The sequence below is a fragment of the Lacerta agilis genome, chromosome 4 (assembly GCF_009819535.1).
Source record: "Lacerta agilis isolate rLacAgi1 chromosome 4, rLacAgi1.pri, whole genome shotgun sequence".
Lineage (NCBI taxonomy): Eukaryota > Metazoa > Chordata > Lepidosauria > Squamata > Lacertidae > Lacerta > Lacerta agilis.
Window position 1 is genome coordinate 16,373,595 of NC_046315.1, and position 14,787 is coordinate 16,388,381.

Consider the following 14,787-nt stretch of genomic DNA (forward strand, 5'->3'; position numbering starts at 1 on the left):
ACTGTCAAGCCTCTTCCAATCAGTGTTAAGCCTCTGTCCTCCTCCCGTTAATTGACCAGCTACGCTTGCAGGCTGGTAGGTCAACCCCAAATGCATGAAGCAGTTTGGGGAACAAATAATAGACAGGCAAGAGACTGATGGGACATAGCGAAAGAATAGTTTATTTTACAGCTTTATGTAGAGTGCAAGCCTAAGTTATGGTTGATTTTGAAAAGGAACTAAGGGGAGAAGCTTTCCTCTGTAATTCAAAAGCTAGGAGAAACTTGATCGTATCACAGGATGGCTTGCTCTCTTAAGGTGCGAAAACTCCCACGTTTATGCAAAGAGAACTTGATTCATATCTTTTCCGTTTCCTTACACTTAATATGATTCTATTTACCAAGTGCAAACATGGTTGGGGCTTATGAACACCTTTGTCAAACACAGCAGGCACAGCCAAGCTGTTAAAAGCGAACCAGAGCCTTAACAATGTTAACACTGCACCCAAACTTCAGACTTTTACTCATCGCAATAAACCTGAACGCATTAAGGAGTTGCACACGGAGAGTCTGTCTTTCCCACTGTCCCTTAGCCTCGCCTTTCATACCCCCCTTAACTGCTGCTGCCCTTGATAAGAGCTGTGGTGGCACTGGGTGACTTGGGGCTTACCTGGCGAGTAGATGATGAACATAATATAGGAATCACCTTATAGGCTCAGATTAAAGATCCAGCCAGTCCAATGTTCTGTTTCCAGACAGATGCCACTAGGAAGCCCACAAGGAAAAGGAAGGTTTGTTCTCGGATTATCACTGCTTCCCAACGTGGAGGTTTCCATTCACATCTGAAGCCCAAAATTATAATAGATGCAGGAAGTTGACTCAAATCAAGTCATGCCATTGGTCCATCTAGCTCAGTACTGTACACAGCAGCTCCCAAAGGTTTCAGACAGAGGCCTCCTAGTCCTACCTGGAGATGCTGGGGGTTGATCCTGGGACCTTTTGCACAGAAAAGATTACCACTGAGCTATAGCCATTCAGTCCTTACCTAAGGTGACACATATAGCCACAGTGGAAATGAACAGATTGGAAACAGCATCTATTCAACTTATTGGAGAGGAAGAAAGCACACCTGTCCGTTAAAGACCCCAGCTTACTGTATGTCTGATTTAGAGGTCAGAGGCTCCCTACTCTTCATATTGCCTACAATCAAAAACTGGATGTGTCTCTGATCTGTAGTTCATATATATCAAGGCTGCCCAACTCACCTATCCAAGTTAATATACAGGAAGGTTGCTCTGAGTGAACTCTGAACTCCTCTGAAGTATGCACCGCGCCATCATCTCATATACACTTAAGAGCAAATGCATTTTCCAAGTGTGGATCCTTGTGCAGCAGGCTTGGGAAAGGTCGACGGTTTTCAGAAGGAGAAAAAAATGAACAGGGCAATGGGGAAGACACTAAAGTGAGTAAAACTAACCTGAAACAGCTCAATGAGGACTAAGCATGCTCAGTAGCTATAGAATACTAGTTGACTATTGGAGTGGGGGACCCCAGAAAATAGTATATGCATATGAATCCTGGAAAAGGGTGTTGCTGGAACCCTGAGCATGATCACTGCACACTTTAAGACTGTTTTGCAAGACCCCACTTGCCAATAGTCTAACTGAAGCTGCTACCGAACAGTCAGTGTCAAGCTGATGAACTGAGCATTCATCAAATTCCCCAACTCACAGGCCAAAATGGAAACAGACCCAACTGGGTATCACATACAGAATGAGCAGAAGCCTCTGCATATCAGTCTTGTAAAGCATCTTCCCTTCCAAATGCTACAGAAATGGAAAACTGATATTGCTAGCAGTGTAAAGATATTTATTTCTTTTACTGCTCAGCCGGCTAAATTCAAGCCCATGAATTCTGGGTCTCCAGGATGCATAAACAATGATGGCCTGTTGGTTTTAGAGAGCTAATTTGTTACTGCCCTGTGTCATGGGGGTCTGGTGGGTGGGAATGTACCTGGTTTACAGCTGGTTTTAAACACTGTGCTGGGAAAACAGTATGCATATTACAGCCTTTGGACTTCTCACCATGTAGACCTTTCCTCTTTCAAAAAGAATGGAAGCCAAGCATTTTTCATACACTGGCACAATTCACCTGGGCATCACTGCGCATAAAATTTCATTTCCTGAATGAACACCCGGTTTATTCGGAGACTGTTTTTCATTTCAGATCATTAAGTTGAGCTGCCTGGTGTTCAAGAACACAGAAGAGATGACTTCCACTATAAAATGTCCTTAGATGATTATTTTGATAATTAAAATGAACTATGAAAAAGAAATACACATTAACTTATTAGTATCCATAACAACATGCAGGCACATTGATTGTCTTGCAGTAAAAAGAAAAACAGCTGGAACGCAGTCGCAGCATGATCTTCAAACACTATCACCAGTCAAGGGAAAGCACGTTTGTAAGTAGGTGCCTTCTTTTTTAAAAAATGATGACACACTCAGTCTATTTTTTCATCTTGAAAGTTTTCGGCATCTTCCATGTAGCTCTGAAGTTCAGAATATTGCTTCAAATAAAAGAAAACAAAGTATCATTTTAGCAGACCTAAATTAAAGGTGGAACTTTTTATGTCCCTTTTAAATTTCATTTGCACACTTATAAACCAATTAAAAATAAAAAAGTTACTGAAGCAATGTACAATAATAAAAAAGATTAGTAAGCTAAAAGCAATAAAACCATTTATACAGTAGTAGAATTATTATTCCACAAAATGATTGGACCACACTTCAAGGAAAGCCTTCTTAGAACAAAAGAATCTGAAGTGTGCATGCACACGAAAGCTCATAGTTGGTCTCTAAGGTGCTACTGGAAGGATTTTGTTTGTTTGTTTGTTTCGACTTAGAACAAAAATGTATTTCAAAAGCCACCAAAATGTCAAAATGCTAGGTACTTCTCCCTTAGTAATGCCCCATCTGAGGAGCACAGTTTCTGGATGTGGCAAGGTGTTCCCTTAGCTAATGTGCTCCCAAAATGTTTAAATACTAAAAGCAAATCCTTGACTCGGCCCTCCAGATGTTTTGGGACTACAACTCCCATCATCCCTAACCACTGGTCCTGTTAGCTAGGGATGATGGGAGTTGTACTCCCAAAACATATGGAGGGCCGAGTTTGCCTATGTCTGTGGTAGCCTATTGACAGCCAGTGCAGCTCCCTCAGCAGCAGCCTTATACTGCCTGTTGGCAGTGGGATGTCCCAGTCAACAACCCAGCTTCTATACTGGTTTCAGTATATTGGTTTCAGATCACTAATGAATTCCTCACTTTAACAGTAGCACAGTGCACAATTTTGATAGTGACATCTTCTTTCCATCACACAAGATTGCACCTGTCAAAATTATTCCTTTCATACAAGTGTGAAAGGGATGTAAGTCCTGCACTATTGGAAACTTTATTGATGAGCCTCATGCAAGACAAATCCCACACCTGCCTATATTGTTCTAAATATACCTTTTGCAATACCTGCTACAGCTGGTCTTAAAATTCTCCCAGAAAGGCGCAATCTTGACCCCTAGGAATTTATTTCTTTTAATAATATAAAGCTGCCTGCTATAGAAAGCTTTTTAAAAAGCAAACTGCTGTACTCTAGTCTTTAAATTTGCTGAAGTAGTGAAAGTAGCAGGGTGGCACACTTTTAGCAGGTTAAATAAAGCCTAGCGAAGAGTCTGAACAAAGTGGCACAGTTGCCAGGATCAGAGAGGATGCAGCAACTTCTATGCAAGGCTCCCTCTCTAATTTTATCCTTTTGTTCACTGCCTAATCACAAAAGGACACACTAACAATATTGGAAACAAGTCCAGAATCTTCTGTAGTCTTTTAAACAAAATCTCATTGGTTTAAAAACAGGGCTTGCTTTCTAGGATCATGGCATTGGGTAATTATTATGTTGGTAAATGTATTCCCAGCAGAAATATGATCCCATTAATCATTAAAGGAGGTACAGCTGGACTAATTTCAAAGCAGGAGCTACTTTCAGTCAACTTTTCCTGAAGCTGCACTTTATGAGCACTGAAATTTACCCTCTTACTTTCTTCACCCTCCACACCTGAACGGCCTACAGTTGCGTCCACAAAATACTAAGTGCTGTACTGATTATTAATTTCCCCTGCTTTCAAAGCAACAGCATTTGTGTACAATCAATTCTACTGTACCTCTTCAATCCAGCCTTCATTATACCGCTGTGTGAAAACTCTGCACACTGTATCTTTGACTGGTGCGTCCTGAAATCCGTTGCTTGTCATTACAGAGCAGCAATTCTGATAAAGCTTGTATTTAAAATGTTTCAGGTTGTGATAAACTTGAGTACGGTTTCCACACACATTGCCAACCTTCAATGCCTGTTATTATTAAAAGGAAAGCTCTTTTACTGGATAGGTGTTGGGCAATAATGGGCAATGCAATTGTCTCATCAATTAAACAAGTAAGATATGACAAAACTTGAGCAGGACATTTATCAATATCTAACTGAATCTAACTTTCACACTTGCCACTTTTCCAAAGGCATCACTGGCATCAATGAAAACCGACCCTTTTTTCCCACTGCTACCCTAAGAATGTCAATTCAGGAAGGCACAGAGGTGATCACTTGCTTTAATCAGTTCTAATACCGGTGCCACCGGGACTACGAAATGTTTGAAATAATAAATTAAAAGGATTAAATCTTTGTTGCTATGCACTTATTACCTGTAATTCACAAAGCATACCCTGTTCAACACTAGCTGAATTGCAAGGATTTTTTTTTTAAACCCCTGGTTATAGAACATAAACACTGCAAAGCCTAGGTTTATACAGTAGAACAGTCACACCAGTGTAAATCTAAAGACTCACTCCGCTTGAGAAAGTTAGGGAATATGAAATTAGGAGCCCCACAGGTACACTAGCCCAGTTAAAACTGCACATATGTACAACAGATGTTGTCAACACACCACTGGAGTTTGACAAAATACTCTTAGAAGTATATAATTCTCACATTGCAAAATCAAAGCCTCTGGAGTGCACCAATTCAGTTTCCATGCTTAACTTATTTGTGCAACTATCTAAGGCTATCTATCTACTTGGTTTATATATGAAGTCAGATAAACCATTGATCGGTTTACACATATAGTCAAACCAACCCAAGCATTGTCAATTTACAGGGAATTCTGATGATCAAGGTTTTAGGGATAATTTTTCACAGATAAATAATATGCCAAGTATACAAGTTACTGTTATACCATAAGCCTTGGTCTCTCTAACAGATAGAATTGTAGAGTTGGAAGGGAGCCTGAGAATCATCTCATCCAACCCCCTGCAATGCAGGAATATGGAGGTACCCCATATGGGGATCAAACCTGCAACCTTGGCATTATCAGCGCTATGATCTAACCAACTGAACTATATTGTTGACACTATATATCTAGATCTAGATATACACACAGAGAAGATAAATCTAATTTTTAAAAAATTACACAAAATTTTATGTTAGGATTATTATTTGCAAGTATATAGACATCAATTCATAGTAAAGCTTGCTATATACTTCTTGATAGAATGTAGTTTTAAGGATATCATTATGATCAGCTTGTTTATAAACAAGCACTATAGAGGAAATTTCTCATAGCTATCTGGGATTTTCAAGTATTATATACAAGCACAGAAATCTTTGAAACCACTGCCAAAAACCTATTACTCCAAAGTAGACTAAAACGAAGCACGAGGCTAAAAAATATTAACATCAACATCATACAAAAAAATTATGCAATGCATTTTAACTTTTTGGTTCTTAGCAGTTTTGTACCCTGGGAACAAAATTTACCTGCTTGTCATGTGACATGAAGTCGTCTACCTGCATTGTCTTACTATCGTACAATTTCCCTGACAGAATCACTGTGAACCTACAGTACCTCTGCAGTTCACAGGCCTGACAGGAACGTTGCACTGCATTTCCCACAACTATGCGGACGTCAGGATAACTATCTACCCGTTCCTGGAAAAAAAGATATCAGGTTGGAAATTTTGCTGGTCACTTGTTCCACAGAATCAACTATTGCAATTAAATAATACTAAACATTTATATATTTATCTGTTTAATTTCAACTGCTTGGGCTAAGGACCACAGAGCTCTTAATTTCTAGGGTAGGCTCAGTTAGGTCTTTGCCCCCTCACCGCCTGCGAGGAAGGGATGTGTTCCTTCTCTTCCTTTCCTCATTTGCTTCCTTCACAATGTGAACCATGGAAGGAGGACGTGCCTTGTAATAGCAACATTGTTCTATTTCTACCCAATAATATTTATGTCTGCAATTTCTATTGTTGCCACATAGTACAATGCATAACTGATACCTTAAATCTGTAAGTAAAACATTAAAAAACTTATTTCAGTGTGTCGTCTATTAATTGCACCGGCGGGTGGAAGGAAGTCTGCTGCTGCACACAGCTGACACAGGATAAAGAAAGGTGTAAAGGTAAAGGTAAAGGTACCCCTGACCATTAGGTCCAGTCGCGGACGACTCTGGGGTTGCGCACTCATCTCGCTTTACTGGCCGAGGGAGCCGGCATTTGTCCGCAGACAGCTTCTGGGTCATGTGGCCAGCATGACTAAGCTGTTTCTGGCGGACCAGAGCAGCGCATGGAAATGCCGTTTACCTTCTTGCTGGAGTGGTACCTATTTATCTACTTGCACTTGATGTGCTTTTGAACTGCTAGGTGGGCAGGAGCTGGGACCGAGCAACGGGAGCTCACCCTGTCGTGGGGATTCAAACTGCCAACCTTCTGATTGGCAAGCCCTAGGCTCCCTGTAGGTTTAATCACCTGTATTCTTACACTTCACTAAAATGCCTAACAATGAGAATTAAATTCTGCCTGGAGCTTTTTCCCATCGGAGAGTCTGCTAAGCCCTGCACTTTGAATACAGGTTTGCAGTCATATTCCTTTGTTCGTTATCCCACACACATGAGTCTATAGAGGAGTAGATATAATTAATACACCCTCTTCCAATTCCCATCAGTTTTCAGTCCAGTGTTCCAGCCTGTCAGTATCACTCTGATGCTATCTTCTATAACATGGTGTTAGCTATCCCTATCAGCTTCAACTCATCTGCACATCTGAAAGGCATCTCCTCAGAGTCATTTATAAGAACATTGAGCAATACCCCAATACCTTATAACGTTCTTTCCAGCGACTTCTTGCCATTAAATTGTCAAGACGAGGTTGAACAAAATCACTGTCGAAGTAATGAAGGGAAGTCAGCATTTCTTTTGCATACTTCTTTTGTCTTCTCCCCTCTGTTGGAAAGAGGAAATCAAGTTATCATATGCTTGGTTAGCGTCACACTAACCAAGTATAGTACCACACTTATTTGCTTCAATAATAATTTTTTAAGAGGATTAAAAAGCCTTTTGATTAAGAAAATCCACATTTGCTTACCATATAATGACATCAAAAAGTTATTGTCGACTGCATTGATGAGAAACGCCTTTACAACTCTTTGGAAATGGACAAAATGATCAACATGGGCCACTGTAAGAAATATAAATATCAGTATGGTTGTCAGACAGATGGTTTACATGAGTTACCTTAATGGAAAAAATAATGTTTGGTGGGGCTCTAATAAATGTTGTATTGTGACACTACATAAATGATGTTTGCAGGATTTTTATTTTAACCTTACAGAATGGAATGCACTTCTGCAGCAATGTGCCTGACATAGCTTGCTTTTTCTTTTGTGATTGGCTCTTGTCTTCCTCAGAGTTTTCTTGTTCCAACTCTTCCTCCTCCTCCTCAACTATGAAATCTTTCATGCTGTCAACCTCAGATGCATCACTGATTTCAGCCGGTGTAAGAGATGAATGGCAAGAATCATCTTCTATTATCAGATCCTCTTCAGAATCCTAGTGACATTAAGAAGCAGAGGCTTATTTGAATCCTTTATTTAAATTCATTTGTGTTACCATAACATATTATTATTAATAATTAACTTTCCATGTTGCCCATCATTCAAGGATCACAGGGCAGTTTAGAATATAAACACACAAAATTATATAACACAATAACAAACAAAAAAATACCCCCAACCCCAGTTTAAAAGGCCATAGATTGTTTAATCAGCCAAAGGCTTGCGAGAAAAGGAACGTTTTCATCCAGCACCTCAAGATATGTAATGAAGGAGTGAGGCAAGCCTCCCTGGTGAGAGCATTCCACAAACGGTAAGTCACTGCAAAAAGGGTTGGTTCTCATGTTGCCACCTTCCCGTTCTCTAGCAGAGGCACACGAAGAAGGGCGTCAGAGGATGAGTGCAGGGTGCAGATCAGTTCATATAGTTGCCGTCGAAATTATTCAACCCTCATTTCAAATCAGGTTTATTAACAAAATTTACAGACTTTCAGCTTTTTGCAATGAGCAGATTAAACAAAAGTAATTGAAATAGCTCAACACAACACATACTTCAAGTGGTTTGAAGCATATTTTATACACACACACTTTTAAAAGCACTTGAAAACCACTCCCAATCACCCATTACCACCCAAGGTAGGGTAATAGACCATGGCTACTTTCAACAATTGAATTGGCATCACTGCCTTGATGTAAAAAGGTGCCTGTATAATTTCAGATAACTTGTCCTAGCTTGGGAAGTAGAGAGAAGCCAAAATGCAAGTCAGTCAACTTCCTGTTTTCAGTAAAGTTGTTGTCATAACAATACCAGAGCCAAGTCAAGATTATTATTTCTGGTTCAGGGACTGGGTCTAGTAGTATACTGTATGAGTTCCTGCAATAAGCAGCAGCAGTTCCTTTTTACTTTTAGCATTTCCCAACAAAAGTTCTCACGAGCACCAAATCTGCATGAGAACAGCAAGCACAATGATACATTCTGCAAATGAATAAAAAATGTACCTCATGACATTCACTGAGGCCAGAAGCTCGAGTAGATCGCCTTCGGGACAGTTCCCGCAGTTTCATTAGCCTGTCTTGCTTTCTCTCTGCTTCTTTTTCTGCAGGTGATGTGTGTTCAGCGGACAAGTCTTTCTCGTCGATTATGCAACTGCGTTTGGCAAATACTTTCCTAACAATGTCGCTATCGTCACTATTGTCGCTGTCATACATTACGGTGGTCCGAGACCTCTTGCGTTTCCCAAGGTTGATGCTTTCATCTATGTCCTCTCCTGCTGCACAATCACCACCTGTCTCAACATCTGGAAGGCCACCTGCGTTAACTGAAGTTTCATCTTTATCTTCATTGTGTATGGGTTCACCTTTCTCTCTCTCATCTGAATCATCATCTGAACTGGTTTCAAGTTCTTTTTCTGATGCTGATGTAATTTTGTCACTCTCTTCCTCGCTATCCATCAATAATCTTCTCTTAGTTCGCTGCCAGTCAATCCGAGATTTGGCTACTGGTTCTTTTGCTCTTGCATTTTTCCTCGTTTCATATCTTCTGCTTTCGGAATTTGGTTCCATAAGGACTTACTAAGAAATCAAATCAAAATGTAGTTGTGAATTCAGGGAACTGCAGGCTTGGATAATAAACACCCCCCCAAAAAAGTGGGATTCCCCATACCTGATATTTAAATTTAAAAAGTTAAATTGTGGGGAAGTTGAAAAATCTCTTCTGTTTTATCTTGCAGAGCCAGTGGAACCTTATAAGCAATGTTTTAAAATAATACCGTCACAGCTGATCTATACTATTGTAAATCTCTTTAATAGCAACGGACAATTCAGTCCAGCGTTCCCTCGCAAAGAGCAGTTGCTTGTGTCAGAGCAACTTCTTATAGAATGAGCGAAGATGGGCTAGCTCGATAATTTTGCAGTGCCTCTGTCCCTGTAATATGAAAGAGATAGAGGACCTTTTACATTTCTTTTTTCAGTGTCCCCTATACGATTCAATAAGACCCAAACTTATTTTCCTGATCCCACCCTCCATTATATCTAAGGATGACTGCCTGAAATTTTTACTAGTAGACACAAACGCCCAAGTCTCACGCGCAGTGGCCGTTTTTATTCTGCAGGCATTGAAACTCAGGGTTCCCTTGACAGGGTGTGCAACCTAGATCAGGACTATCATCAGTGTTCTCATTTTGTTTTAGTTCAACCTTTTGAGCCTACCCCAGGTTTCTATTTGCTTGGTGTCTATTAGTAATTTTAGATAATCGGCCTCAGGTGTTTTAGATATTAGCTCTATCTGTTTTATTGTAATTTAAGTTTTATTATGCCTTGCTATGTCTGCAGCTCAGTGCGACTTATGTATTCTGATGTTCGTATTCAGTACTGTTTGTTTTTGTCTGTTGGGTTTATGCTATGGCTAAACGCTAATGCAATAAAGAATTTGACTTTGTAAATCTCTTAGATCCAAGATTCAAAAGAAGTTAAAGGAAGCAATGATGGTGTTGTGACCACTTTTGACTGAATTACTAAAAAGGCATCATTCTTAAGAAGTGGTGTTGCAAAAGTAAGACTGCAGAATACAAAACATCTTTATTTACCAGCACCAGCCTGCGATCTGACAAGCATGTTGCTCTGAGTCCAGCAACACTCTGGCAATACTTTTAGTGAGCGCACTTGCATCAGATTCCTCTTTCTCCACATCAAGTGAAACAAACTAGCAAATATTTGAAAACACACCCACGACCACAAAATTAAGGAAGAGATAAGGTTGAAAGTGCTGAGAAGCCTGTTTCAGTTAATGCAAATCTTCTATTTTAAGAAGTCCACATAGCTCAAAGTGAAAGCTCAGAATCAGCTGCTGTGGTGGCATTTCCTGCCAGGAACGGACAATGATTAGAGAAATTAATTAATTACAAATTAAATTAATTACAAAACAGAAAATGGACGATACCTCCCCAAATCTCATTGTCGCCCTCCCACTTTGTACCTCTCCATGCTTCATTGGGCTAAGTAATGATTAAGTGTGAGCTCCTAAATATCAAAATAAATACATTAAAAAAACAACAACAGCCCTGCTCTTTTGAAGTAAGCTGAATGTTGGAAGATTCAGGAAAGACAGAAGAAAATCCTTCTCCTAGTAGCGCATAAACTATGGAACTTGACCCTACCTACAGGAGGCAGTGATGGCCACCAACTTGGATGACTTTGAAAGAAGATTGGGAAAAAATAATGAGAGGATAAGGCTATCAGTGGCTACTAGCCACAATGTCCATGTTCTGCCTCTGTTGTCAGAGGCACTATGTCTCTGATTGCCAGTTGCTGGAAATCACAGGAGGGGAGAGTGCTGTTTCACTCAGCTCCTGCTTCCAGGTTTCCCACAAGCATCTGGTTGGCCACTGTGAGAACAGGATGCTGGGAAAGATGGGCCATTGGCCTGATCCAGCAGCTCTCCTTATGTTTTTATGCCCTACAACCACCATTCAGCTGATCCAACATCCAATGTGTTTTCTTTTAAAGTTCAGCTCAATTCTTCCTTCAAACTCGCAAGATAAAACAGGGGCAATAGCCATTCTGCAACAAATGACACGAGGAATAAAATAAACAGGGGCATAAGTTTTAAATTAATTAATTAAAGCACAGTCTTTTTTCCCCAAGTACCAAGACCCCAAACCTTTCCAGAAGGCCTTCACTCAACTTAGAGGCCTTGTATACAATTGCATGCCACATGACCTGGAAGCTGTACGCCGGCTCCCTCGGCCGGTAACGCGAGATGAGCGCCGCAACCCCAGAGTCAGACACGACTGGACCTAATGGTCAGGGGTCCCTTTACCTTTTTATACAATTGCAAAAATGTGAAGCAACATTTATGGATTCTCAGCAGTGACAGAGAACTCTGCACACGTTCGGAGGCAACCTTTCTCTGTTACGATAGCTTGTGTCCTGGCACCAATAGCCCACTCCAGGGAGTTCAAATTAAGGCCTGCAGTCAGGCCATCTGAACCCTTACAACCATTATTCCAGCTCAACCTTCATTACTAGAGTTGGAGAGAGTTGGAAAGTTGGAAAGGTCCCAAAGGGTCACTCAGTCCTACCCCCTGCAATGCAGGAACCCCAGCTGAAAGGCCATAGCTCCTTGCTAGAGCCTGGCCTGCAGAAAGGTCCCGCATTCAATCTCTAGCACCTCCAGGCGGGGACGGGGACGGGACGCCTGTCTGGAAGTGAGGAGAGTCTTTGCCAACAGGGAACTTTGCTACAGGGAACCAGGCAGATGGCCTTCTCGGTAGTGGCACCCACCCTGTGGAACGCCCTCCCATCAGAGGTCAAGGGAATAAACAACTACGTGACATTCAGCAAATACCTGAAGGCAGCCCTGTTTAGGGAAGTTTTTAATCTGTGATATTTTAAATGTATTTTAATATTTGATGGAAGCCGTCCAGAGTGGCTGGGGAGACCCAGCCAGATGGGTGGGGTACAAATAATAAATTATTATTATTATTATTATTATTATTACTACTACTACTACCCTATCTAGAACCCAGCCAGAATCCCACTTCTTTAAATAAATGACCTTGCTTTCAAAACAATTATTTTCCCATTTTGTTTGTTTGATTTATACCCAACTTCTCAAAACAGATGATTTATTTTTATACATGTATTAATGCAAACTGCTTTGTGAGACTCGCTTGGTAAGTCCTAACGGGTCGTGGTCAGGTTTTTAGCTTGGCCTGGCCGTGCCTTTTGCATTTTTCAAAAGAGCATTAATATACTGTACTCTTGCCTTTCCCACCATTTTCAGTTCCCCAGGGCAGCTCACAACCAAAATGCAAAGCAACAGTAACAAGCAAAAAATAAAATTACGTCATCCCACTGGAAGCAAAAAAGAAGTCCTCCCTCCCTGCCCTTCATCCTAGATTCATCCTAGATGCCTGCACTTTTAAAGCAGAGGTTAGATGTCATGGGTGGTTTAGTTGAGAATCCTGCACTGCCAGGGGTTGGACTAGAAGATCCTCAGGGGTCCCTTCCAACTCTACAATTCTAAAATTTCTGTTGACAAGCCTTCCTAGATTGCTTAGAAAGCTGAGCGGATTGTAATCTGCTTTAGCATTTTAGTTGTGTGTTTGTGTGTATTTTTAAACAATTATATTTAATTAAAAAAAAAATTCTGTAAGATCACAGGGCGGTTTACGACACAAGGGGCTGTAAAATGTAAGCCTGTGAATTTTTGCAGGTTTCACTTTAGTCTTTTGTAAACGTTTTGGTGGGTGGCGCTGTGGTCTAAACCACAGAGCCTAGGGCTTGCTGATCAGGTTGGCGGTTCGAATCTAGCAGTTCAAAGGCACGTCAAAGTGCAAGTAGATAAATAGGTACCGCTCCGGCGGGAAGGTAAATGGCGTTTCCGTGCGCTGCTCTGGTCCGTGACTGGACCTAATGGTCAGGGGTCCCATTACCATTAAACCTCTTTTGAGGTTTTAAAAATACGAACAAGCGGGGAACTAAATATATAAACTAACAACAATAAGGGCATCCATGGGGAGTGTGAGTAAGGAAGCACCAGCCCTTGCAGCTTTCCTCAGTCAGGGCAGAGCATGGTGCTGATAATGCCAAGGTAGCAGGTTTGATCCCCATATGGGACAGCTGCATATTCCTGCATTGCAGAGGGTTGGACTAGATGACCCTCAGGGTTCCTTCCAACTCTTATGATTCTATTCCAAAAGGTTTAATATTCCAAAAGGAAAGGCTTTCACCACATGCTCAGAGGCCGTGGCTGCGTTTAAAGTTACAGGCGCCACCTCGAAGGGCTATGTGTGGTATTTATTATTCATTTCTGTGTGTGGTTTCTGTTCTATTCAAAGCCAATGGCCACTGGACTGCGCTTCCCCTTTCCCCGCCTCAGGGTCTGCAACCGTCCAGCGCCCTCAGCCAGAGAGTTCCCTCCAGAGTCCGCCCTCGAATTCCCGCGCTCTGGAGCAACAGACAGGCGCGCGCCACCCCAGCCCCCTCCCCGCTCTCCTTTTTTCCCCGCGCGCGCCCTTTTCCTCTCCCTCTTACCTGAGGCGCCAAAGCTGTGCGCACATACGAACAGGAGAAGAGGCGGGGCTCTAAAAAGCCACGCCCACCGCCACAAACTGGAGGGACTGCGGAGGTGCGTACTATTGTTTTTCTTTATATTTTTGGTCCCGCCTCCTACGCTGCGGCTTGCGATTGGTCGCACTTCCCCGCTGGGGTCGGCCGCTCCCTGCCCCACCTCCCCACGGGTTTTTTTTTGCGCGCTGACGCGCAGCCCTTGGGCGCCGCGTGACGGCCTCCTAGGCTTTCGCCCCTCCCGCCCGCGTTCCTTTTCCCGCTCTCCTCCATAGAGTTGATAATGGTAGAGAGGCGCACATACACGCAGTGGTTATGCTTTCGGGTTCACATTGGAAACCATTCCCCCCTTCGGTTGCTTTTTTGGGGGTGGGTGGGTGTGACGGTAACTTTGCAAACAATCATTGCAAACAATGGGAAACATGTACGGGTGTGCCCTCTCCCCTTTGAAGAAGAAAGAGATAAAAGGTAGCACTCAAACCAGGAAAGGGGGATACTATTTCAGATTTTATTTAATGTTATTATCGATTATTGATTAAATTTGTATACCGCCCTTCATCTGTAGATCTCAGGGCGGTTCAAAACATAACATTACAAATAAAAAAACACAAAATAGATAATAACATGGAGCAATAATAATAATAATAATAGTAATATGCTTTCAAAGCATAAAATTATCTGAGGCAGGAATTTTAGCCGTTCGTTCCTAAATTTGCACGGTACCTGAACTATAGCTAGAAAACTGAGGGCGCAAGTGCCATGCAAATCAATGTCCTATTGGGGGATTATGTATGCTTCTCCTTTCTTGTTTT

The 14,787-nt window shown here is 41.6% G+C and overlaps 1 protein-coding gene across 2 annotated transcripts; it reads right to left on the minus strand.

Moving 5' to 3' along the window:
* Positions 1-143: 143 nt before the first annotated feature.
* Positions 144-14,020, minus strand: CCDC82 (coiled-coil domain containing 82). Of its 2 annotated transcripts, none has more exons than XM_033146161.1 (8): positions 13,943-14,020; positions 8,906-9,478; positions 7,686-7,905; positions 7,442-7,534; positions 7,175-7,299; positions 5,835-6,005; positions 4,192-4,377; positions 144-2,550 (listed from the first exon to the last, which is right to left on the minus strand). In XM_033146161.1, exons 2-8 carry the CDS (start codon positions 9,467-9,469, stop codon positions 2,485-2,487), a joined length of 1,425 nt encoding a protein of 474 aa, XP_033002052.1. In that variant the 5' UTR covers positions 9,470-9,478; positions 13,943-14,020; the 3' UTR covers positions 144-2,484. The 2 variants fall into 2 exon arrangements, with proteins under 2 accessions (XP_033002052.1, XP_033002051.1); XM_033146160.1 differs by lacking the exon at positions 13,943-14,020 and adding an exon at positions 10,635-10,786.
* Positions 14,021-14,787: the final 767 nt, after the last annotated feature.

Excerpts from the sequence above, each read along its gene's own strand:
- CCDC82 (XM_033146161.1), bottom strand. The coding sequence starts at position 9,469 with ATGGAACCAAATTCCGAAAGCAGAAGATATGAAACGAGGAAAAATGCA. Across the intron at positions 7,906-8,905 it reads GCCTCAGTGAATGTCATGAG|GATTCTGAAGAGGATCTGAT; the intron begins GTACATTTTTTA and ends TAATGTCACTAG. Across the intron at positions 7,535-7,685 it reads GCAGAAGTGCATTCCATTCT|TGGCCCATGTTGATCATTTT; the intron begins GTAAGGTTAAAA and ends TATTTCTTACAG.